Source organism: Rhipicephalus sanguineus, chromosome 11 (genome assembly GCF_013339695.2).
Source record: "Rhipicephalus sanguineus isolate Rsan-2018 chromosome 11, BIME_Rsan_1.4, whole genome shotgun sequence".
NCBI lineage: Eukaryota > Metazoa > Arthropoda > Arachnida > Ixodida > Ixodidae > Rhipicephalus > Rhipicephalus sanguineus.
Window position 1 is genome coordinate 66469249 of NC_051186.1, and position 25260 is coordinate 66494508.

Genomic DNA, 25260 nt, shown 5'->3' on the forward strand with positions numbered 1-25260 from the left:
TGTTCCTCCACTGCACGGAATTGGTGAGATGGAGAGTGCAGTACACCACGAATTAATTTTGTTATTGTACAGTAAAAGCTCGTTAATTCGGATTTCATGGGACCGGAAAAACTGTCCGAAATAACAGAATGCTTAATTATCAAATGTATCTAGAAAACAATAAATAAATGTCTATTACAACAATTTTTTTTCATTTTCTTGAGGGATATGTAAATCCAGTTATTATTTTGCGTAAAGCCACAATTTTCATCCTTCACAACTTCGTTCACAATGTGAACATGGCTCAAGACCTCCATGTCTCAATCCAAAACGTGCTCTGAACCCATACCTTATGTACGAACAATGCGATTTTTGAAGGCGACCACACCTTTCTTAAAGCTCGCGGCCATTTTGGATGACCGAAAAAGCCAGTTTCTTTTCTGTGCGTCGCACATATGTGGTGCTTCGTGCTCGGCACGCTCCAAGGATTGTCTGAATTAACCGGGTTGCGGTCAAATATGACCGACATAACGATAAGTTTGATGCCTATAAACAATGCATACCCTGACCGGGACCAGAGAACACAACCAAATTATCCGTTTTTCCTAGGCTGTGCGAATATTCGAACGAATGTTACAGTATTCGAGTTCGCTTCGAAACGAGTTTAAATTATTCTAAATTTCGAAGTATTCGAAATGAACAAATACACATATATCAACCGCATGTAACCCCTTTAAAGGTGGTTTCACTGCAGTGGAGGGACGCTATACCGTGAATACACTTTTCCAGGGGAAATCTGCACTACCCCACTTCAAGGTTAGATGAACAAATTACCCTCTCATCAATTCATCATTTTTTAAGTTTGAAAGTTTGTTATACCGCCTTATATGCTGTAAATATAGTCAATATTAAAATGTAGCATGTTTTACAGGTTATCGCTTGCATTCTACTGAAAGTCAAAACCTGCTACTATTCAAAGTTGCTTCCACTTCCCTTTGAACCACAAAGAATGACATTTGCACATGCCTTGTTTCAATTTTCAAAAAAATGTCGTGCAGGTTAGTTGGGTCATGTCAAATAGGCTCATTTTTCTGTATAATATGTCATATATACTATTCGAATTCGATTCGAAATTAGTCTACCAAATCACTGTTCACTTCGAACCTAAAATCGACTATTTGCACAAGTCTAGTTTTTCCAAATGAACAAATGTCGAATGAACAAGCTTTTACTGTACTACGAATCAAAAGATGTAGCAGTGCAGAGTTTTGATGAAATACACGCAAACCTCATTACAACGAAGTCATATCTGCCACGAAAATAACTTCGTTATATCCGAAAATTCGTTATAAACGTTTATTTGTAGTACTCTATCTATGACAACACTATTCTTTACTTACTTCGTTATAACCGATAATTCGTTATATCCGTGTTCGGTATATCGAGGTTTGGGTTACCTGCATCTCAGAGTTTGATCACTTTTTGTGTTACAGATATACAGGTGCCGTTGACCGTGAAGAAACTCAGACAGGAGCAGGGACTGTCAGGGCGCTTGCGAAAGCTTTCCATCGCAAAATTCAACAGCAGTGGTGAGTAAAATCCCGACGCCTGCTGCGCTGCATGTTCTTGTCAAAACCTGGAGATGCAGCACTAGTTCCTTGCAGAATTGATTGGCAGGACCTAATGAGTGCCTGTCAAGCAGTAACCAAGGCAACCAGCTAAAGCAAACGATTCTGCCGTTTTTGTCTGCACACTATGTACCCAGTTTTTTTCATCTCGACATTTGTGCCTTCGTAGCCTTAGGTGGTTGTACTTTTGTTCCCACACCCTCGAGAGCGCTTATGATGTACAGCCGTGAGCAATATGAAGAACGCTGAAATTATTTGTTACGGGATTTAGTGGCTAAACACGGTAGTGTAGCGCAAAAGTGTTGGCAACAATAAATGTTCAAGCGGTGTCAGGTTTGTTAGGCTTCCCGCATTTCTTACAACTTCACATTGTTCACAACACGACGCCACGGTCACTACACGAGCAAGTAAAATGTCCGCAGTTGCCACCATGCCCAGGGGGCGCCACATAACCCCATCGCTACCAATGTATGTGCTAGCAGCAGAAAGGTAGCTCTTGCAAATTAGTGTGCCAAATTCGTATCCACACATCAGTACTGATTGTTGCTTAACGCTAGCTTGGTGTTCCCTTTCATATTGCTCACGACTGTACTATCATGCTGTGGAGTCGTTACTTTCAGCAATGCTACGCTTCTAGTGTAGAATGTGGCAATTGAAACTATACCCTCATGGAACGCCTGTGTTGATCAAAAATACTAACGAGTAATCTGCCTTACAAGAACTTAACCATGTGCAGCTTTATTCAGGACTTCTTGCTGGGCGAGTTGGTGCACGTCTATCTTAACAATCGCTTATACAAACAGACAAACACAGGAAAAACAAAGTGTACAGAAAGAGTGCAATTTCTGTTCACGCAGTTTTCCCCGTGTTTGTCCGTTCATACGCGCAACGATCCCCAACATTGTGCAAGTTTGTAAGCATGCATGACAGCATTAAAGCATGAAAGGACAACGTCCAAAAGGTGCTCGCCGTGCTCGTCCCGCCTTCTCGTGTCATCGTCATTTTGCGCCTTAGCGATGTTATGTCTAATAGTTTGTGTTCTTTGCGCTCGCATAACATCGGCATCCTGTCATCCTCGCAGGTGACTACCTCAATTCCAAGGGTTCCCTCGAGTTCAGAAGGGACGACCGCCCGAGATGATTGGGGTTCGAAAGGGAACCGCCTTGGTACTGAGGCAATCCCGCTACACGGATGAGACGTCCGCGCCCGGGCACGCATGTTTGCTACTGAACGGGAACATTTACATTGTACGCCATTGCTTTGAGCCAGGCGTACCATCTTGCAGCTTGCATGTGCCTCAAGCAGGCTTTTCTGGAGGCACGACACAGGCTCGCAGTCAAAGAGCGCTCTGGGCATTCTGTGGCCATTCGATAGAATGAGCTTATGACGGTCCCGTAAGACTGCAGTGATTGAAGTTTGAGTGGACTTGTTTAAGAGTGATTTAGCACTCCCCTCTCAACACAGCATTCCAGACACACACCATGCCTCCTTTCCTGTGGAAAGCCTGCCGTTAATTCACTTGTTCACTTGTGAGAATTACAGGGATGGGATGTAGATGTGCCGTAATGTCGTGAAACGTTAACGCCATATTTACATGTCGTACAGTTAAACATGACTGCAGAAATGGCTACTGCCCATGATGAAAACTGTGGCATACCGAACCTAGCTCCTCATTTCAGGCAACCGTTGTAGTAGGATCTCGGTGATATGGATCTCAAGTGGGGGGCAAAAATATTTCTGTCACCCAAAATTGCCTATCACAGAAAACTATCAAAATCCGTTTTCAAACCACAATGTATGCGCAAAACGTTTATTTCCATCGAAAGAACTCGTGTATGTCTTTCTGGGACACACGTGAAGGGACCAATAAGGGACGGCGCAGCTGGCTGCCGCGAACGCGCGCGTCAAAGCTTCGCTTGAGGCCAACTAAAAACTAAGTGATAAAGTCCGCTCCATCATAGTCATAGGCGAATGAAGGAACGCCGAAATGCTTCGAGCATTTTTATGACTTTATTGCTTTTGATCTACCGCTTTAGCCTTATACCTTTGGAGCTGCGTAATCGCTATCGATGATCGCGTCGATAGCAATCGTGACGTCATGTGCGGCTGTTGCGGCAAACAGCAGTTCCGTTTTCAATCCGTGTGCACTTGCCCTCAAAACTACGTCGTTGCTATCTATGATCGCGTCTGCCGCGGTTTTCTCTGCAACAGTTGCAGCACGCAGCATTGCTTTGACTCGATGAGTTTTGGATGCGCATGTATTTTCAGAGTTTCATCGTCGCCATACTTGATTGCGTTGATAGCGACCGCGGCTTCATCCGCAGCGGTTGTGGCAAATGATAACCACAGTTTTTACTGTGTGTGTGGTGGCTGCACGCGTACTTGCGAAGCTTCCGGAGCATGCTGCTCTCAGCCGTCGCTCGACGGTTTCAGTACCAAAGTTTGTGTTGCCCATCGTGACGTGGAAAAGTATTTCCCAATTTTGGCCCATTGGACTCAGTGAAATAAGACCGGGGAATTTAACGAATTCGTATCGGACCAAAATTCGCATCAGCTGGGTTCGTATCACCAAGATTCTACTGTACATTTTGTGCAGAATGTACAATGAGGTCGAGTGTGGCTTTGAAAATCTCTTACAACGGCTACGATTAAGGGCAGGAATGACTTTGGAAATGGATGCTGCTTACGTTAAGGAAACACTAGTACTAGAATTATCTGCAAATCGTTTTCGGTCAGTCCTTCACGTGTTCACTCGGGGCCACGGCACAGTACGAGTTCTGGAGTAACATTGTGTACGTGCAGCGCAAGGCTATAGGTAAGCTGCGAAATGGCACGCCTGTCAGTACGGAATTACGCTGGCTCTGATAAAGGCCACAACCATTTAACGAAGGAAGTGGTGATACATGTATTCCTAAGAACCACCTGTTCCACACCTTATCTCCCATCACCACCCAGAGAGGGCTTCGTTGCGACGTCCTTACCCTTTTTCCATCATTACGCCGTCTTTCGTTTTTTATACCGTGGCTTTGCTGATATAAATGATGTATCTGCGAGTCGCATCAGTATTAGATAGTAGTGTGCTTTGATTTCTATTTCGATGCTGTTGTCACGGTGATTATTAACTTTTTCCTCATGATAGCCAAGAAAGGCAGAGAAGATGTTTGAACGATAAGCCGGCTGCCGTGCTTGCTACATGTCGTGAATACTACTTACGGAGCAATTCCCTGTTGTACGTTACTGCTTCAGTCTTTGTCTTGCACGCATTATGCATCGGTAACTATTTTGTAAATTAGTAAAGAAGTTACCCGATGCTCCCTTTTATAATGATTGATTTCATTTTCGTTCTCCCAGTCTTGTCACTTACGCTGTAAGAAGTCTGCACCCTATGGAGATTATTTTGTTCTGAAATGACAGTCGCTGTCTGTCTCATGTGCCCCTGCTTTCTTTAATGCCAATCATTTGGCGATTTCGAGATCAAGAATGTCAGGTAGATAACATATGATTATATGTCATCCACACGACTCTTGGCCTATCCTCCCAAGCGGCTCGGTGCCAATCATCCCTGGAGCATCATCAGATGGCGATTATCGCTTGGGAAACGAGATGCATCTCGAAAGGCGTAAACGTCTTTTTTTTTTTTTTTTCAGTGTGCATTGCGCAGACTCCTGAACTGCACTCATTTGAGGTGTCTAAGCAAGTGGTAAAGACTGGAAATAACAGTAGGCGAAACGGACTGACAGATTCAAGCTTTAGATCGGAGGCCATTTAGCCGGGCCTTAAGAGAAATCAGCTTTATTGTGCGAGCTGTGTCCAGTAAACAGTTGTTTTTACGCACACTTGAATCGGCCTTGGAATAGTAACCAATTTACGAATAGCCTCTACATTAACCTACGTCGTGATGCAACAAAAAACAGACGCAGCGCAGATGCATCTGGCGGTCGCAGTTAAAGGTAATGCAGTAGAACTCTGTTTATACGTTCTTCACTTACACATTTTCCCGCGTATAACGTTCCTGGTATCCGCTCCCAACAACGAATCTAACGACACCTATGTATTAGAATGCCTTTTTCGCATGTCGCTTTGCCCGATGCATTGCAAACTGTCACTGCGCTCGATATGCTAAGAAGTTACGTCAATGAATTTGGCAATGTGGACTGCCACCAGACCATCCAAGTGCTCGAAAAGGATATGGTTCTGGAAGATGCACGAAAGAACGCCAGACTTCCATCAAGGACTTCTTGAAGGCATAAACTGATGATTAAATTCTTCTGAGGTAGAGCTGCGTGAAAATGTTTTTTTTTTTATTTAGCAGCACTGTTTTTCCCTGGCTTTAACCGCATGTTCGCGTAATATGTTTCCCGGCTACTGCGTTTTTTTTTTTTTTACTCACACTCCAGTGAAAAACGCGTTCTACAGTGGTCTAAAATGTTTTTTAAGTTTTTATTTTTTGCTGGCATTCAACCCTGGGCACTTCACTTTCAGCGCTGTTAACTTTCCCTAGGAAGTTTATCGTCACAGTCACAAGAAGTGTCTTTTTCTACATTGAAGAAACGCTGCGTGATCCACAGTATTCAGTGTGCACGGATATGTTACGACACATTGATGTTTCTCATTGCACCATGTCCTCATGCGCACATTTTTTTCTTCGAATGATCAATGTTGATGTTTGTACATGTTTATTCTCCCCCCACCAACATAGACAAGACGATACAGTGTACAAGAAAGAGAAGACGGACTGCGCGTACACAGTCGGAATATTCCTTTGAGCAACAAGTCTGATGGTCCTATAAATAAAAATTGGGCCACTGACACGATAACACAGCTATGTTCCTTCAAGGAATGTCATATATGTACAGATTTTTTGTGACTGTCATTGAAATAAAAGACACTGTGAAATATGCCAAAGAAAACGGTGAGCATTGTTTGACATGCAAACATGGCCTAAACGTCATAAGGCCATTTTTTTTTCCTTGTATGATACCATTCTTTTAAATCTTATAACATGCACATTGAAGACCTTAATTAGTATAGGAATGATTTGTGCAGGAACATACAGCTTCATTCACAAACAACGTTTGATTGATGCAACACTATTATGTAATACTTTTGTAATATGTAATACATTATGTAATACGGTAGTGTTTTCTTTACAGACGCTGAATTTTCTCTGACTATTTCACACTAAAAAAAATACCTACCTTGTCATGGAAAATGGTGACAAAGTCGTCAAGTAGGCATATTGAGAAAATAAGCAAAAAGCTATTAATTAGCTTAAGTAATACCAATTGACCACAACTAGCTCACTTGAGAGTAAGAAACAATGTACTAGGTTAAGTACAGTGTAAAAAATCGAACCATAACTTCACAAGTATTCTGTAGAAAGGCAGTGGTGAGCATGCAAATACCTCTATTGTAAAATAATATTCACTACAAATGGCACATGAAAAATAGGTACATTGCAGGCAACATGATGGAATGACATTGTGACGCTGATGGATGAGCACATGATTTGGCACATTTAACATGAAAGAGTAAGGACAAATCGTAAAAAACTGCTCCGACGACTCAATATGGGAGTCTGCACCATGCTTAACAAAAGCGCAAGAGCGCCAAGACAATTTGCCGAGCTGTCAATCAAACTTTTCCGCTTCACTGACAGCCTCAATCAAGCAGTCACAGTAAAAGTTTTGTATATCAAAAACAAAGCACGCATCCGCGCACACACACAAAAGCACTACAACCAAAATAGCTCATGCTAATAGTTCTTCGCTAATATTGTTTCTTAAAGGTATTACAACACCCCAAAAAAGGGTTAACAGCGTAAGGTCGTCATTAACAGTTTGCGAACGGCATAGAAAGCTTCGTGATTGGTCCATTGCATAGACTGTAAAATCATGCAGCAGCGATTAGGCTTGCCATACCGCTATAAATTCACAATTGGTGGTATTGCACCAGGCATGCAATAGTCGACATGCACGAGAAGGTTTGGATGCATAAACATGCACGTAAAACTGAAGGCAATAAATGTTACTTGTAATAGACGATGTATAAAAAACTTACATGCAAGTTACAAAATTACATGCAAATCTCGCACCCTCCACCAAACAAAATTCTGACATCGCGCAATTTCGTAAACTTTGCAGGGAAAGCATGGAGCTTTCTATGTTTAAAGTTACGACCTCGATTGGGCACACGACTCATCTAAGTGCCTCGTGCGGGACAAGATAGAGCACAAAACTTGCTTTCTGTGGTCGAAGCCACATAGTCCAAAATCACTTCCACTTTCTCTATATTAAATGCATGTAAACAGTCCAACACACTTGCATCACGATTATGTTTGATCCCGATAGCAGTTAATTACGATTACATTTGATCCTGATGGCAGTTAAACAAGACGTAAAATGTTTTACGCTTGTAATTTGTGAAGACGTTTCCAAAGGCGAGATGCAGTTATCATCAGAGTCAAAATACAGCCCGCGGTTGTCATCGTATTGTTGCCGCTTGCAAGCTGCATAGAGTCAGAGGCCTTTGTCAGGCAATTATAGCCTTTGGTGTCTCTGGCAGTGTCTGCACATATTGCCTGTAGAAAACACGTGATGTTTGATGAAAATGTGAAAGAGCAAAAGTGAAAGTTTCGTAAACATGCTGTGCGAACAGCAACTGAGTGACAGAAGGCCTCATCCTGTCAAGCAGATATATTCTTCCTTGTTACTGCGTTTCGCCATAAGCAATCCCCAGATGGAAATAAAATACCTCCAATTGCCAGGGCAGCAATGTTTAAAAGGAACTGCGAACTAACGTTAGTTGGACCAATCAGACATTCTGCTCTGGAACTGCACGCTGGAGAGCCAAACATTAGAATTAGTAGGGAGGAGAGACTGATAGATTTGTCAGTGTAGTACAGTTGGAACACAAGTCGGAGGAAAACGGAAGTATGACATGGCGGGTACGCAGTGCCTCATCTTTCTATTGTCCTCCGTGCTTCACCTGCAATACAAGTTAAGTACCAAGTTCTGTCAGTAGCCAAATGTTATGGTCATTCCGTTGCCATTTATCTTGCACTGCCACACATCACATGGCGAGGCGAGCTGCTTCAGCAGAGCTAGGAAGCAACTGTGAACAACCAAAGGAAGCCTTAGTCTGGTGCCAATGTTTTGACAAGCAGACTTGTCTTGGATCGCTTTGTCACAGCGTCGGCTACGGTCTCTCCTCGTTTGGCCAGATTGGATCGCGACAACTGCTCCATCTTTCCAGTAGACCTTGTCAGCATTCCAACGATACAAGATTGTCAGAGCATATATTATGGCAGAGTTTAGGCCAATGTCTTTCATGCGCTTGGTGCACTAAAGCTTGCATTCTTGGCCACTAATAACATGTATTTTTTTTGCATATTCTTGTGAAATTTCTTGAAATAAAGCTGTATTGCCCATTCCACGAAACATGAAATGAGTCAAATATGCATTTGCATTCGTGAATCGAATAATCAGGAACATAAAGGACAACAAAGAGCGTTCACACTGCCCTGTTTTTCCTCTCCTTTTCTTGTTGTCTTGGGCCTGCCTTCTCAAATCGTGAACTCCTACCAAATGGCTCAGCTTTCTGTTTGTCTATGTTAGAATTCCACTTGATGGCCGAGATTGGTTCAGCTGCTAAATTCTCTGTCATAGACATTTTAAAAAGGTATACAAATAACTGTTTCAATGAGCTAACACAATGCACGAGGCGTTGTTGCTTTCGTAAATGCGGACGTTTGTCAGAGTGGTTGGTAATGTAAGCTAACATTAAATAACTACTACTCTCACAACGTGCAACAACACAGTGTCTGAAAAAACTAGTTTCTAGACGCCTTGGGTGATGCATATTCCACACACGTGCCATTGAGTGACCGTCAAAAGCACCAGCTTGCATCAATCTTCTGCAAAGTATCCTGGTAGACTCCGAAAAGGCACCAGTAACATCCATGACAAACACACGTGAAACTTGCACGGCATCAGACCACACCAGCAGTTTCCTGTTTGGCTATGGGCACAGCATAATGCCAAAGCTGAACTGGAAAGGTGGCTTGATGTCTAAATCGTCGACAACAGTTCTTTTCCACATCAGCGGGAAGGTCGTAACTGTCTATGCAGATGCAGTACTACAGTTGCTGCCTATGCAGAACACGTCCAGCCATTCAACCATAGCAACAAACTGTGTGCTGGCTTCCATACTCAGTCTGCATGAAATCTATGTACTCCGATCTGTGAGCTGACGTACGGGAAATCACAGACGCGCACTCCTTGTTGCGAGCGGCTCTTCAGACGCATTCTAAAATGACACATACAAAAATAAACCGTGCCAGTAGTATGTCATGCACCATTACACTATCTCAGAAGTGAATTTTTCGAAGAGTCCGATGGCGCTTCTTTCACAAACGTGCTGGCAGCCACCGTCAGGAATACGGGTTTGCACTGCACCCAGACGAACTCCTCCGGACAACCCTGGGGCGCGTCTTCGTCCGCAAATGTGGACACGTCTTGGATGGCGTCGGACCACACCTTGAGGCCGTCCTCCAGGACGTCGTGCGGGCACGGCGGGAGCGCGAGGTCGAGCGTCGTGAGACTGCCCTTGCGCGGCACGACAAAGCCGGGCTTGACGTCCATGAGGTTCAGGATGACGTCCTCCCTCCGCACGAGCAGGAACGTAGTCAACTTGGACGCGGCGGCCGCCTTGCGGGTCGAGTCGACGCGGAGGAACGCCTCCAGGACGTCTAGCATGCAGCGCCGGAAGCCGGCGGCCGTGCCGCAGCTGTGACAGCCGTGGCGGCGCTGAGGCACGCGGATCAGGTAGCTCTCGACGGGAGAGAGCACAGTGGCGCCGAACAGCAGGAGGACCCTGGTGACCTTCCGCTCGCGGATGAGGTCCTGAGCGACGCTGAAGATGGCGTCCATGCCCTGGAGGCTGGTGATGGCCTTGCGTTGCTTGGCCTGCAGGAACGGATTGACAGCCTGCAACAGATGTGTACGGATTCATGGTGAGCCGTACTATCTCTACAGAAGAGGGCGAATCGATCGATGGGACCCGTTTTTTGGTAGTTACGACTACACCAAGCCAAGGAAGGCATAGAGGGCATTATTTTTTGTTTTAGCTAAACTTAAGTAATAATTGTAAAGCTATCTTCCCTGCGATGCAGTTGGCCCAACTAATGGCGGCTAGTCACTGTACACCATGCTGTACACTCAGCTCTCCAGACCCAGCACGTGGAACTAGGACCTCCTCTCCACTTGAAGGGCACTGCAGCTGCCGCCATTAGTATTCATGTGGTATTCTGTATTGTATAATGTTCAAAGATTGCTTCATTCCTTACAGCCTAAGCTAGAAAGAATGGGCACAGAAAGCCCAGCTGCCTTTGCAAACATTTTTAAAGTGGCTTTACGAAAGCAGCTGTATCGACTGCGCGTGGAATCAACACAGGAGGGTGTTGGTGGAATGGGTTTTGAATGGAGATGCACCTCACCCCATTTCACAGGCGGACACGTGAAACCTCGACTTGCATACATTCTAGAGGCGTGCTGGAAACGGGCTTTGCGTTTTTCACCGCAGTCTTTTGAACCCAAGTACTAACACGGACGTCTTATTATTTAGACTTAAATGTCACGGTTTTTTCCCTGACGCAAGTAACCAGTAAGATAGTTAAAACAACGTAATGAGAAGTACCGCTGTCACGGCCAAGATACGCTGATTCGCTTATCTGCCCGTGATCGCTAATAACGGTGCGTTTTGGGCAGGCACCGACAAACCTCGAAATTTTATTAATGTACTACACGCGCGGAGTAGCGGTGCGGCGGAATTTCGGTCGTACAGCTGACCTCGTACACACAAGAACAGGTGAGCACGTGGCGATAGTCGCGTCGTTACCATGCCAACAAGTTCGAAAAGGACCACGAAGTGATCCGGCACAGTCGGATGGTCGTTTGAAGACCCGCGGCATGAAGGCGGCGCGCAGTGGTCATCGAAGTGTGTCGAAAGTTCAACGCCCTAAGTGGACGCTTGACCCGAAGAACTAAATGAGCGAGGCGAATAGGGGAATCTGTTAGCGAGTCTATCTCATGTCCTGCATCCTTTTCGCCTGTTCAATAGCCAAGGATCATTCACTAAACGCGATACATACAGTGACGCTTTTGAATCGGCGGCCACTAACCTTCTTCTGGGCGCTTTGACTTTGCGCCACGTCCTCGACGTGACGCTTCAAGTCGTCGTACGGCATCGGGAGCTGCTCGCGCTCGTACAGGACGTACTTGACGATCTCCACGATCAATTTACCGATCTTGTCCGGCGATATTGTGCACGTGAAGGCCACGTTTATGTCCAGATGGTCACGACCAGCGCCCGCTGGCTTCGTGTAGGCGGCCATGTTTGAAATGGACGCCCTCTCTTGGCCCTCTTGCGTCACACGTGGTTGTCATGGAAATCGCAAAGCATTTGTTTTTGCGTGTAACGCTTTAATCAAAACCTCATTACTAATTTTAATACGACAAATTTTTAACAATTTTTTTCAACAAAAGTTTTTTGTAAGGTTGAGTTTTTTTATTTATTTTTTTGCTGCGGGGGTGGGCGTCATGGTTTTGTTGCCACCATGTGTTGCCATGACAACGTAAACAGCATAAGCCATGGCATAAGCGCTGTCATCTTGCTGACCCCGGCCTGAAGGGCCGTAACTGAAGGGGCTCGTGGCACTGGTGTCGGCGGAGCATCTGAATTTAATGAATCAATGGGAGGTATACAAAGTACACGCTCCCCCCCCCCCCCCCCCCTCCCTGGGCATCGTCTGCTACGCTTTGATTTTACTACTTTATAGCGAAAGAGCCGCGCAATCATTACTGACCACAGGCAGTCAAACCGAAGCTGGTCAACGACGTGGCGTAGGCGTCCGGAATTTGATTGCCTGACCGCCCACTATTTCCACGAATTATCCCTCTCCCTTTCAACGAACACCCTTTCGCCGCGGCGCGCGATAAACCCGTTTCTTACCTAGGTGCACGTTCGGGCGCATTGCGCCTCTTGGAGATAAAACACTTTCGAGACAGCCGCCAGCCAACTCAAAGCGCGCTCAACAAGTTGTGTGTTCATACATCGCATATTGCGAGCTGTAAGGTAGTTGCGTGCGTTGATGAGAGATGCGCGCGTCTACCAGTGACGCGCGCGGCATATGCTGGCATCGGGTAATTCTATTCGTGCAGCTTTTAACTGTCGCAGGTCCGCTACCGACCATTCGAACTTGCGCTACATCGCTGAGTTTCAATTTAACAACGCGACGAGCTATCTTCCCAGTTAGTGCTGTTCCTTCTTTTACAGTGTACTAGAAGGGGGCAGTGGGCTCACTGCCGTATCCCTGCGCCGCGCCGCCATGGCCCTCTCCGCGTCGACAGCCTGGGCGCCCGCCAGGGGCGCTGCCGCCAGTTTCTCCTGAAAACTTCGAGCGAAGCGCGTCCACTGGTCGGGGTTACGCTGGTTACGATGTAGTTCCGGGGGGTTCAACAAACGCGGAGTTGAAGGCGGTAAGAGGGCCACCACAATGACACTTAAAAGAGACCACAAAAAAAAAATGGAGGGAGGAGGGGGTCGAGCCTTTTATTCTTTTAAGCTGATTCCCCCAGCTGCAGCGTATGTTCACGCCATTCATTCGTTTGAAGGACCTTTGTCGATCGGCACCACGCGTACCGCTTTGCTGCACTTACGTATGCTTGTTTTTCCGAAGGATCGGCATTTGTGTCCGTTCGCAAACTGCAACTCTCTCAAAGACGGTCCACCGCTGCATCTGAACGGGAGGGACGCGCTACAGCCTCCGGCGGTCGTGCACATGGGGCATGCAGCGTACGTGCAGAGAAATTGCTGGGGCAGCGTTTGACAACAAAAACAGCTGGACCCAACGAAGCTAGGAGTCACCGCGTAGTCAAGTGCGGTAACAATAAAAGCAAAAAAAAAAAAAAAAACAAAAAACAGGTGGGTGGTGACAGCAAAACCATACTCGTGTACAGAAAAAGGAGATGTAGGGGAGACTGAAGTAGCTGTCATTAGGAAGCGGGAGACCCGTAGGGATTGGGCTCCTTTTGGGATGCTCCAGTGCCTGTTAGATCAACGTCGTCGTCGGCTGTTTATTGGTCGTGATCATTTCTGCATTGTTAATCATGGCAAGCATTTGCGCATACATAGGCCGGGGTTTGTGTAAATAAAATAAGATCGGAGGTCTATCAGGCCAGGAGGAGGAGCAAATCTGCCTGCTCACTGCCGGGTGTGCGGCTGTTCTCCTGATCTGAAAGGCACGCAAATTATTGGTAAGGGAACCACGCAATTAATACGAACGTTAAGTGATTGAAGCGCAAATCTGGAAACATATGGTTCGAACAAATGCATTAGTGTATCTGTCACTATCAATGAAAGAGATTGCTTATTTAAAAAAAAAATGTGGTTGTCATTCTCTCTTATTGTGAATCACACGTGTTTTATGTACGACGCATGCGCGCTTGGCTTATCAGGGAACGTTATGTGGTTTCATTAAACCTGTTGCTAGTTCCAGCGAGTGTCTTCTCTTCTTGTGTAGGCGTCCGTAAGCTGGTTTTTTTCGTTTCTTCAAGTATGTATACCAACAAGCCCAGCAACAGATTCTCCTATTACACAGACCAGCTCAAATATGCGAATAAAAAAAAGAAAAAAAAAGTGAAGCGTTGTTGCGGGGCTTGAAAGGCGAGAGTGAAGTCGCTATTATCGTTACAGTGGCGAAAGGGCATTGAAAATCGTATCGATCAGCAGGACAAAAAAAAAAAAAACTTCAACCCCCAACTACACGCCCTATCTGTTACTGCAGTGGCTATGTGGAGGATCACTCATCTATGCAATAGCCGCTTTAAACATCGCCCACCCTTCGTAAATCAGTCACAACGACAGTAATTTAGTCCACAACTCACAGAAAAGTTGCATCAAAAAGCTCCGTGTGTTGCGCACCGTAACTTTTACTTTTCTTGCGCGCAAAACAGCAACGCGCGCTAACCGCGCCCAGCAATCCGCCGGAAAGTTTCAGGTGACGCTGCGAGCCGCGCCGCCTGTCGGCGGCGACATGAAGTGCGTCACGCTCCGCCGCTCAGTGAGCGCACTACAAACTTCTAGAACACTGTACTTCTTTGCAAGCGGACGTTTGCACAAAGGCTTGTTGAGAAGACAGAGTCGTATCACAAAACAAAACCCAAAATCTAGTTTGTAAATGAACTCTTTACCGTTGTTTGCGACATCTAGTGGTAATAATTAAAACTAATTTTGTTATTCTTTATTTTTAATTTTTTTCAAGGCTATCTTTAAAATCAATGCATAGGTGACAGCCGCATCAGTTAGTTTCGAAATGTTCATGTGTTTGTGCGGTGAAATTTGAAGGGAGGTTTTATTGGTTTCGTGCCTGAGGTAAGTTTAGTTCACAGTAGGACCGCGCTATGGCGCCAGTGCCTCTGACGGCCAGCGGTCGTTCGCATCGGTCGCTTCTCAGTGGCTTCTCGCGCCGCCGTGAACCACGCCGTGAACTCGCAGTAGAGTCGAAAGCGCCCTGGCGCCGCGCTTGCCGCTTTGTTGTGGGAGTTGTGCCAGGCGACGGCGCTGTGCTGTGCCGCCCGATGATGCTTGTGTCGTCGACGCCGAGCGAGATTTGAACAAGGAGGCGCGTTCGTCGTGTTGTGGAAGTGTTCTTGTTCCGCGTTGTTGAACGCCGCCGGCGGTGTTACATCGTCATGGATTTGAAACACGGATTGACGACGCCGCCGATCATCGCGTGCTGCTCCGCCGGTGAGTTGTGTCGTGTTGCTCTGCTCCTAAATTTTTCACGTTTGGCCCCTCCTCCCATCACGATCCGGATGCGCTTGTTACCGTTCTTGTGCTCGCACGCTTTACGGCGTGTTATACTTCAACGAGCTTTGTTTCGGTGAACGGTGAGCCGAAACGTCGCAGTGACTTACCACGTTCGACTTCTTTTGTCCGGTTCCTCCGCGCTGAAGGATTTCGGCGCTTCGGTTTTTTTGGTACCGCTTGAGGCGATTCGGTAGTTAGGATGTAGCTGTCGAGATTTTTTTTTATTTTATTTTATTATTTACTCATACTGTTGGCCTGCCGGCCGTTACATGGTGGGTCAGAAGCAGCACTTCTACCATTTTTACATTGTGCGAAAAAAAAAAAAACACTTACAAAAAGTTCATAAGTGAACAAGAAACATGAGCGTACATGAGCGAAATATACCGTGCATATATCGATCAAATTATACAACGCCATAAGTGCAAAGTTAACAAGCAACGTTCCAAGACCTAAGCGCACAAAAACGCATAGCCGTACATGGGCGAATTATTCTGTACATACACCGATCAAACCACACAAAACTAACCATGCTATGCTAACGAGCGAGCTCGAAGACACTCGCAGTACTTTAACCAAGTATACATGCGTGCATCTTTTCAGATGGTAATATGACTTTGCCCTTATGGTGCGTGTGGGTTCATTGGAGCTTTAATCGGAGTACGAATGTGAAAGCAGTGACAGCTGATGTCTTTTTTTCTCTATATATTCTTTTTTTTTCCTTTAGGTTGTCGCAGGCACTGAGCACAGGCGACGTCAGTCCTTGTGTAAAGCCCTCCTGGGCATACGCGATTTGCTATAGCATTCAGCCGAAAGCGCACAAAAAGAAGGAACACACAATCGATTGCAAGTTCTGTCGCTTTCCCTGACCGTGAACTTGAAACGGCTCGACAGGCTTCCCCGTGAACGTGCTTTTCTTTCTTTCTTTCTTTCTTTCTTTCTTTCTTTCTTTCTTTCTTTCTTTCTTTCTTTCTTTCTTTCTTTCTTTTCTTTCTTTCTTTCTTTCTTTCTTTTTCTGTTAAGTTTTGGGAAAGGGCGTATTTTATTTGCACGCGACTCTTGCTTTCATTAAAAGCTACGTAATGCCTGTCTTCTGAGTTGAAAACAAGAGGCATGAAAATATCGTAGTAATTATCGTTACGTGTAATTTATTTGTGTATATTTGTGGAACGATGTCATCAGGGTAACTGCATGCAAAGGTGTCAACAGTCGCAGTATCGTATCAAACCTATCGATGAAACAATTACCATAGACGCTGTAATCTGTACTTATCTGGCAAGTAGCATTTAACCATAGACGGGGTGAACGTGAGGCGCGTTTTTTTAGGTTTGTGGATGACTACCTTATAATTTTAAAACGCGAAGCTGTCAACTTGGTGATGTGATGTATACACAGAAATACACATCCGGTGGGGTAAAATTGCTTGTATGTACTCTAACGGGACTCAGACGGCGCGAAGGACGAAGACGAAATAAGAAAAGGTAATGAAAAGAAAGCGCCATTTTCTTTTTCTTTTTTGTCGCATATCCCCCCCCCCCTTTACAGTATGACACCAATGGGCCAGTGAACCACGCGTCTGAGCAGAATAAAGTGTTGAATGAAATACATTTGTTCAAATGTGGCAATGTCGCATCAGAGTCGGCTTCAATTATTTTTTTTGTTATATTTAAATGTAAAGAATCGTACAACCAGAATAACTGGTCGCAGTTCCAGTTGGAACCCAGCTGGAACCACGTGCTTTCTGTTGGGCTGGTTCCAACTGGGACCAATTGCTTCCAGTCATGGTTCCAACTGCTTCACAGTTGGATCTCAACTAGGACCAGTTGGTCTGTAACTGGGGCCAGTTGTTTTCCAACTGGTCCCGACCTTGATCAACTGGAACCAGTTTATCACTGGTTTAAATCAGTTGGATTCCAAGTTACACATTTTCACCTGTCGCGGTCTCCCTCCGTGGCGCTCTCAAAAACGGACATTTAGTGTTTGAAAGCGGCTACGTAATGGCCAGCGTGCGAGGTGACGAGTGTGTTATCCTTATCTTTAATACATAAGCATTCCTATTCCGACTAAACGATAAAACTGTCCGTCCGCGCCGCTGTCACGTGAGACGATTCACCGTAAAGAAAATAACGAACGAAACAAATTGAATTAAGTGGGAATCAAAATTAATCAACTCACTCCAGTGTGAATCAACGTACAGTATTAGCGGATTGAAACGCGACATCGTTTTTCGTTTTCTTTTTCTTTCCTTCTTTTTTCTTTTCTGTAGTATAGCGACTGATATATGAGCAATCTCCTTCACTGTATACCGCGCCTTGCTGCCGACAAGTTCATGTCTGCGGCCCACTAGCTGAGGTGAGATTGAGACCCCTGGTTTATAAGCGGAAAACGAAAGTATCATTTCATTTCATTTCATTTTATTACCTTAAAAGCCCAACATGGGCATTACATAAGGGGTGGGTTTACATATGTTCATTATACAATAATTAGAATAACATGTGTATAAGCATTATTAAACACGGTATGAGTAATATGGGTACATGATTCTGCAATGTATACAAGCAGCCCGAATGATGAAAATGACATCCAGTAGTTTTATTCTGCAAAATGATCGGATATTTTTTGTATGAATGTGGGTGCGCTGGTTAGGGCGGCGATTTCGTGGGGCAGGCCGTTCCAATCTGTGGCTGTGCGGAAAAAGAAAGAACCTGAAAAAGTGGCAGTATGAGTACGGGGGCGGCCCACTTGGTTTATGTGCCGAGTTCGATGTGACGTTCGGCCAGCGGGAATAATGTACGGTGGTTGATTAAGCGAACAATGATAGAACTTATGAAAAAGAGATAGGGATGATACACGGCGACGAGTAGCAAGTGTTGGTAGTCCTAATTCATTTCGCAAAGCCGACACGCTGACATGATATGAATATTGAGAATGTATGAACCTTGTAGCACGGTTTTGTACAGATTCGAGAGCGTTGATTAAATATGTTTGGTGGGGGCTCCATACTGCGCATGCGTATTCGAGCTTAGGGCGAATTATGGTTTGGTAGGCTAGTAATTTTACATGCTTTGGAGCTTCTTTTAGGTGGCGTTTAAAGAAACCGAGTGCCTTATTAGAAGATGAGATGACGTTAGTAATATGTGCGTTCCAAGACAAATCATTAGTTATGGTAACACCAAGATATTTGTAAGAGGGCGCAGCTTCTAATGGTATGTTATTGATTGCGTATGAATAAGCCAGAGGGTTACGTCGGCGGGAGAAGGTCACAACTTTGCATTTATTTGGGTTTAGTGTCATTAGCCAGCAATCACACCATTGTTGCAGACGGTTAATATTTTCCTGAAGAGAATTTTGGTGAGATGTGTTATTAATAGTTTTGTAAATGACACAATCATCCGCAAACATGCGAATATTACAGGTTACATGAGCAGGCAGATCATTAATATATATTAAGAAGAGAAGAGGCCCGAGAACAGATCCTTGTGGAACTCCGGAAGTTACTTGCAGGGAATCAGATGAGCTGTTGTTAATAAAGACAAACTGTGAGCGATTATTAAGGAATGCTTCGATCCATCGTAAGATGTCGGGGTGTACATTAGCCAAAGACAGTTTTAGTAGCAATCGTTGATGTGGTACCTTATCGAATGCTTTCGCGAAGTCTAAAAATATAGCGTCTGTCTGTAGGTTAGTATCTAGATTAGTGTGAAGATCATGTAGAAACGTTGCTAATTGGGTTTCGCAGGAAAACCCTTTCCGAAATCCATGCTGTGAAGGATGAAAAAAGTTATTAGAGTCTAAGAATTTCATGATTTCTGTATAAATGACATGTTCCATGATTTTGCAGGGTACGCTTGTTAATGAGATGGGGCGATAGTTAAGTGGGGAGTTCTTATTTCCTGATTTATAGATTGGAACAACCTTTCCCAACGTCCAATCATGGGGTATGATGCCAGTGGAAAGTGACTGGGAGAACAATAGACACAAATAAACAGCACTGATATCTTTAGTATTTTTTAACACGTTTGAGTTTATGTTATCGACTCCGGCTGAAGATGACAGTTTAAGATTGTCAATTAAGGACAAAATACCATCGACATGGAAATTTATCGCTGGCATGGCATTAGATGTGCTCGTAGCTGTAGAAGGAAAGGGTAAGTTAGCTTCTTTGGAGAAGACTGACGCAAAAGCTGCATTGAAAATGTTAGCGCACTCCAGGCATTACTTAGCCCTAAATTTTCGCGTTTCAATCCGTGAGTACTGTTAGTTAAACGAGAATCAAAAGCTACTCATGCGAACTAACTTCACAGAGCATGTAGGCTTTCGCCTGTGTTCTCAGTGTTAGCTTAAGGGACCCTGTGACTTTTTTTTTCTTTTTTTGCGTCGCGCTTCTTGACTGCCCAACACAGAGGAATTCAACATGTGGAATTTATTAGTGGAGTGGCACCCTCCGGAGTGGGCCACAAATCACACCTCGCGACTGGGCGGGCACGGGGGCTCAGTGCGTCATGCCATAAAGATTGTGAGCCAGCCGCCTCGTAACGCGTTCCCGATGTCGGCTTATTGCCCTTCCTTATGCGCATGCGCCGTAGATAAGCCCTAGCATTCTTCCCCAAATGTTGTCTCTTTCATTATCTTATACATTTTTTCCCTTTCTCTGCTACAAGGTATCCAACTGGAAATCTCATCTGTATGGTGAACCTCCGTCTATTTCTTTCTTTTTAAGTTTAGTGCGATTAACATTCGTCGGATACTTTACGCTTTTTCTCGTATATTATCTGCATATGTTGCTAGGATCGGTTTCTTGTCAACTGTGGTCATCGGTAATACTTGATCTCTTTAATGCAAGAGTCTCAAACACGCTGCACGCGGACCTTTCGCTAGCGGCCCAGCCCGCACACGACCGTCTTCGTCCCATATTTTTTATTTATTTTCTTAATAAGAATGTTCGCAAGCTACACATACATCCGGTCTCCATGCATGAAAACATAACCGTGGAACAAAGACTCAATATTCCAGAATCGGCGTGCAGATTTCAGTTATTCTGAAGATCAGTCTCGATACGTTTCTCTAAACTTGACGTCAAATCCTCTTCATAAATGACCCATATGTGAGATGTGGGGAAGGCATTCTTCCAAATCGCCACGTTAAAGCTGACATTTTGCAAAACTGCACCTTTGCTCAACTTGGCGGATCGCGTCCGTGGACAAAACGACGCGTAGAACAACAATTTTCCCTGCCCCTCGTTACCGCCGATGCCTCTTTCACAAGTGTCGCGATACTCGGCGGCGGCTCTTCCCACCAAGGCTTTGGGCCCCTTCGTCTCGTGACGTAGAGATCGCTCTGGCGCTGTTATCCCTTTGGATTCGCAATGGAAAGGACGCGTGGCGTTCGCTAGGAGAAAGAAGAGCCGTAATTGAACGCGCGCCAACGCGCACAGGAGCGCGAATGGGCGCTGAAACGACGTGAAGCCGCTGCCGCAAAAAGTGCAGCCGCAGCCTTCCGTCTTCACAGTACAGTGGAAGGGCTCTGAATAAATTTCGTTTTTGTGCCAGATTTCGGCTGTGTAATCCGCGAGATTGGGCGTCTCAATGTTCTCTCGGCAGCGAGGAAGCCGGGGGACAGGTTGCCGCGTTCACCTGCACACTCGCGACAAACACCTGCGCCGACGCCGCCCCTCTTCCTGGGAAGGAAATGACCGCGCGGAAGCTGGCAGGCTGGCATTTACTGTTTAGCGGCACTTGTCATATCCTCTGCTGCAGCTGTACACCTTCTCTCTCCCGTGTTCCTCAAGCGGCCTGCACCTGTGGGCTGTAGGCTTGTGCTTATCGTTTTCGTAGTGTGCATCTGTACGGTAGCCATCATAGGGGCGTGCGCGCAGTTCTGCATCAAGGAGGGGGGGGGGGAGTGTCACCGCCCTTCCCCCACCCCCTAATCCACTGGTCGAGTTCGAAAGACACTGAAACAATCCTCGCAAGGAAGGAAGGAAGGAAACAGAAGGGGAGAATGCCAGAGAGTTTAACCAGAAAGAACTTCCGGTAAGCTTTGCAATGGATGCAAGGATGCCAATGAAGCAATCGCGTGATGCTCACAACGGCCTGCCTTTGGTCGTCAGCTTTCCGGGGATAAATGTGGGAAGCAAACGTTCTTAAATTGCCAAGTACTGCTGATTGGGCGAGGTGGTGCGTCACATTCTTGTGTAGCTTTAGCGCAGCTCAGTATGAGCATGAATGAAAGGGACATAAGCAAGGAACGAAAGAGACAGGCGACAGAATGCGCGCTAAAAAAAAATGCAATAACAGGGGTTTTCGGCCGCCATTATTATCGTCGAAAACATATATGGCCGTAACCTTGCACATTAAAGAATGATTAACCCGTCAGGGTGATCTAGTGGTTGTGGCACTCGAATGCTGAACCGAAGGTCGCGGGATCGAAGCCCGGCCGCGGCGGCCGCATATTCGCCTCCGTCGAAAATGCTCGAGGCCCGTGTGCTTAAATTTAGATGCACTTTAAAGAACCGCAGGTGGCCGAAATTTCCGGAGCGCTCCACTACGGCGTCCCTCATAATCATATCGTGATTTTGGGACGTTAAACCCCAACAATTAATAATTAAAGAATGATTATACAGCTCCGGCTGACTACAAGTGCAGGGCAGACTTGCCCCCCCCCCCCCCCCCTGGAAAATTAGGCGAGGCGCCAAGGTACTGTGCGATTCAGTGCCTGTAAAGAACACCAGCTGGTCGAAATTATCAGGAGTGCTCCTCATGCATTGCGGCGTCTCTCATAGCCGTTGTAGCTATTGGACGTTAAAACCCGAAAACCAAACCAACCTTGCTTCCGTGATATAGCCCGGAATAATCTCCATTTCACGACTGACCCGCCATCTTGGACAACGTCCTATCGTAGGTGTGAACCGCGTTTTCGCTGGAGTGTCGCATGTAAGCAGCGGCAGCAACAGCAGCGGGAACAATAACAAGCAACATTCGCTCGGGTCTTGTACCCATCCTAGTCGCGACATATATATCTATATATATACGGCGACTCCAGAAGCTGTTTCTTCGGCTGCATCCATCCGGAAAGAGATCGCATCCGAACGAAGCCCTGGTATCTCTTCGGAATCGCGATTCCGTTCCGAAACGCTCCGTTGAGCAAGCCTGTCTAACGAAAACGGTGCGAGCGTGGTCTTTCTACCGTAACGGACTTTGCTGCAACGCTCCCCTCCCTCTCGCGCACACACTCTCTCTCCCTTGTAAAACATCAAGAAAGTAAAGCTTGAAGCATCGAGCTCGTCGCATCGATTTTTCGTTCTTTACCGCTCATCCGTGAATGACCTAGCTGCCGGCAGAGAAAGTGTTTTTTGAACTTATTTCATACATTTGTCCCGGATCGTATTCGTACTTTGAATGCGCTTAAAGAGGCACCGATGAGCGCTGTTTTATTCTGTAAGTACGCTTTCGTTATTGGCTGGACCCCTCCGCTAATGTCACGTCCTGCATCATAATGGATTGGCTGGAGTTCGCTCTCATGAAAACGATTATTTAGCGTGAGAGCTTCTCGCCAATATAGGCTGTCCCCCTCCTCCGGAACCACATTAGCTTGTTTATGACAATGTGAGGAAAGCACGAGCAGGGATGAGGACGGAAGGAAAGAAAGGTGCACTTTAAGGCAGCTTGGCTATCGTTCCAAACTTTTATATTGTTAGGTGGACACTTTGGTGCGTGTATAGGGGGTCACTGAGGTGGCTTTACAGAAAGTGAGGGAAGAATCCGAGATCCTTTGCGCGGCATCATATCAGCTTTTAGAAAAAATATAGGCATGAAAAATGTGAATGGGAGAGAGACATTCCGATTGTTCAGTGTGCATTTCAATGTCGCATTTCGAGTGTATTTTTCTTGGAGAACTAAACGGCGAGTTTGCGGCTGCACACGGACCAACATACGTCGTGGACGCCATGTTTACCTTGGAAAACGGGCATGCAGAAAACGTGATGTTGTCAAAAAAAAAAAGAAATTGTTGTAAGCGCGCAATAATTTTTACGACTTCCGGGAGCTGTTGTAGTCTCATAATAAATGCAGCAGTAATAAATTTCCTGCAGCAAGGCAAAGGAGGAAATCATCAATAAAATTAGCAACTATTCGCTGACGCGCTAGCAGGCACGCCTTTCTGTTCTTCATCTTCCGCAGCACTGTCAAGGGAAGTCGTCCCCGAGTATGAAACGCGTTCCTTCGTCCTTGTTTCCGCCAGTACGCCTATTGTCAGCGTGCTTTCGGCTTGCACGCTTAACTTGAGGCCTTAACCATCCCATGGCAACCGCATAATTAGCGGTCAGAGATGGTGCTCTCGAGTTATCATTAGCGAAACCTATTCTGCTTCCCAATTTCTTGCTCACGTTTAAGTTGTCCACGACTGTACATGTGTCCGTGCACCGTCGCATTTGCGGGCGGATCTCGTGGGCTCGTCCTGCTCCCTTGCTGCAGTGAACGTGAGGACGATGACGACTTCGGGGTGGGATAAGGAGGAGGGGGTGAGAGGGAAAGAGGGACCCTGTTTCGAACACTTACATAACTGTCGGAACAGGCACCGGGAATGGGAGAGGGGGAGGAGGTTGTTCCGGAGAGCCGGCAGTGCGGGTGGAACCACCGGCGCTCATCTCGCCAGGGCGGTGTGGTGTCCTGGTGGTTATCTTTTTTTACACTCCCTTCAAACGCCCGCGTTCAAGCTGGCCTACACGTGTGCTTCGGGAGAGTGCCTCGAGATGAGAGCGTGCTCGATGTAGGAGATGCTTATCAGTTGTGAGGGGGAGAGTGAAAGGAGCGGCGGCACCTTCGCATGTCTTCGGGTTCTGCCGAGCCGCACCTTGTAGTACGTGTGCGTAGTAGCGCGCATATTCAGACTGGGGTATCAAAAAAAAATAAAAAACTTGTTTCCGTTACTGCTTTCAGGTTATTGCATTTCGTTGGTCTTCACGGTTTCCTCTTTTTTTTTTGTGGGGGGGGGGGTCTGAGAGAGAGGAGGAAAGAAATAGAACGTTCCCTTCTCTCGGCACCTTGCCTTCACTTCCTTGACTGCTGACCCGGAGGTCGTGGGATTGAATCCCGGCCGCGGCTGCCCCATTTTCGAAATCGCATAAGTATAAATTGCAAAAACAGGTAAAGACAGTAAACCTATGTAAATGAAAATTCCTATAAATGCGAAAAGAGAAGGGCTACTACTACTAAGGCTGTGCACAAAGGTGATTTAATAATAACTGTTTAAATTTTACTGAATTTCTTTCAAAGACGATACCCGTCAAGAAGTACATTCCAATCCGATATGGTATGTCGGCAGAAATCATTTATTCATTAGTCGAAGCACGAATGCGCTGTGAGCACTGTGACAATTAAATAGACGTCGCGAAAATCTCATGGCCGGTAGAATTAGGCCCTCTCTTAATTGAGGTAAGTTATAACACAGCTTGTTTTCGACCAAAGCGGCCATTTGCGACTAACTTGGGCGCGCTAATGAGCCTTATCTCTGCGCAAATGAGTCTCTTGCGCGTTGTACGATAGTCGCGCATTGAACGCTTCATCTCTATGCGGATAGAATGCAATTAGACTGTTGTACATATTGCTAGGTATACACGATTGTGCAGCGCACGCTTTGTCGAATCCATGTATACAATTGAGTCTATCGTCAAATCTATCTATATGCAAAAAGTAAATTCTTGCACGGCAAGCGGGTGCGCTAATATCGCGCTCAGTGCTATTGAAGACGTTCCCGAAGGGGCCTCAAGTCGAGGCTGCTGTTTGATAAC

General features: G+C 45.8%; 3 protein-coding genes across 6 annotated transcripts in view; 2 read left to right on the top strand and 1 right to left on the bottom strand.

The window, feature by feature from the left end:
* Positions 1 to 4911, top strand: part of LOC119373467 (putative FERM domain-containing protein FRMD8P1) — a 77469-nt gene extending 72558 nt beyond the window's left edge. For all 4 annotated transcript variants that reach the window (XM_037643496.2, XM_037643497.2, XM_037643499.2 and 1 more), the window contains 2 exons: positions 1473 to 1568; positions 2689 to 4911. In XM_037643496.2, the coding sequence (XP_037499424.1) occupies positions 1473 to 1568; positions 2689 to 2747 (155 nt within the window). In that variant the 3' untranslated portion in view covers positions 2748 to 4911. The remainder of the gene's footprint in view (positions 1 to 1472; positions 1569 to 2688) is intronic.
* A 1012-nt stretch (positions 4912 to 5923) lies between these two features.
* Positions 5924 to 12007, bottom strand: LOC119373469 (MAD2L1-binding protein). The gene is made up of 2 exons (XM_037643501.2): positions 11788 to 12007; positions 5924 to 10594 (listed from the first exon to the last, which is right to left on the bottom strand). The coding sequence occupies exons 1-2, from the start codon at positions 11998 to 12000 to the stop codon at positions 9971 to 9973; spliced, it is 837 nt and encodes a 278-aa protein (XP_037499429.1). The 5' UTR covers positions 12001 to 12007; the 3' UTR covers positions 5924 to 9970.
* A 3132-nt stretch (positions 12008 to 15139) lies between these two features.
* LOC119374107 (inactive tyrosine-protein kinase 7) overlaps positions 15140 to 25260 on the top strand; it is a 159138-nt gene continuing 149017 nt past the window's right edge. Inside the window, exon 1 of the mRNA XM_037644174.2 lies at positions 15140 to 15413. Coding sequence (XP_037500102.1) covers positions 15359 to 15413 — 55 coding nt within the window. The 5' untranslated portion in view covers positions 15140 to 15358. The remainder of the gene's footprint in view (positions 15414 to 25260) is intronic.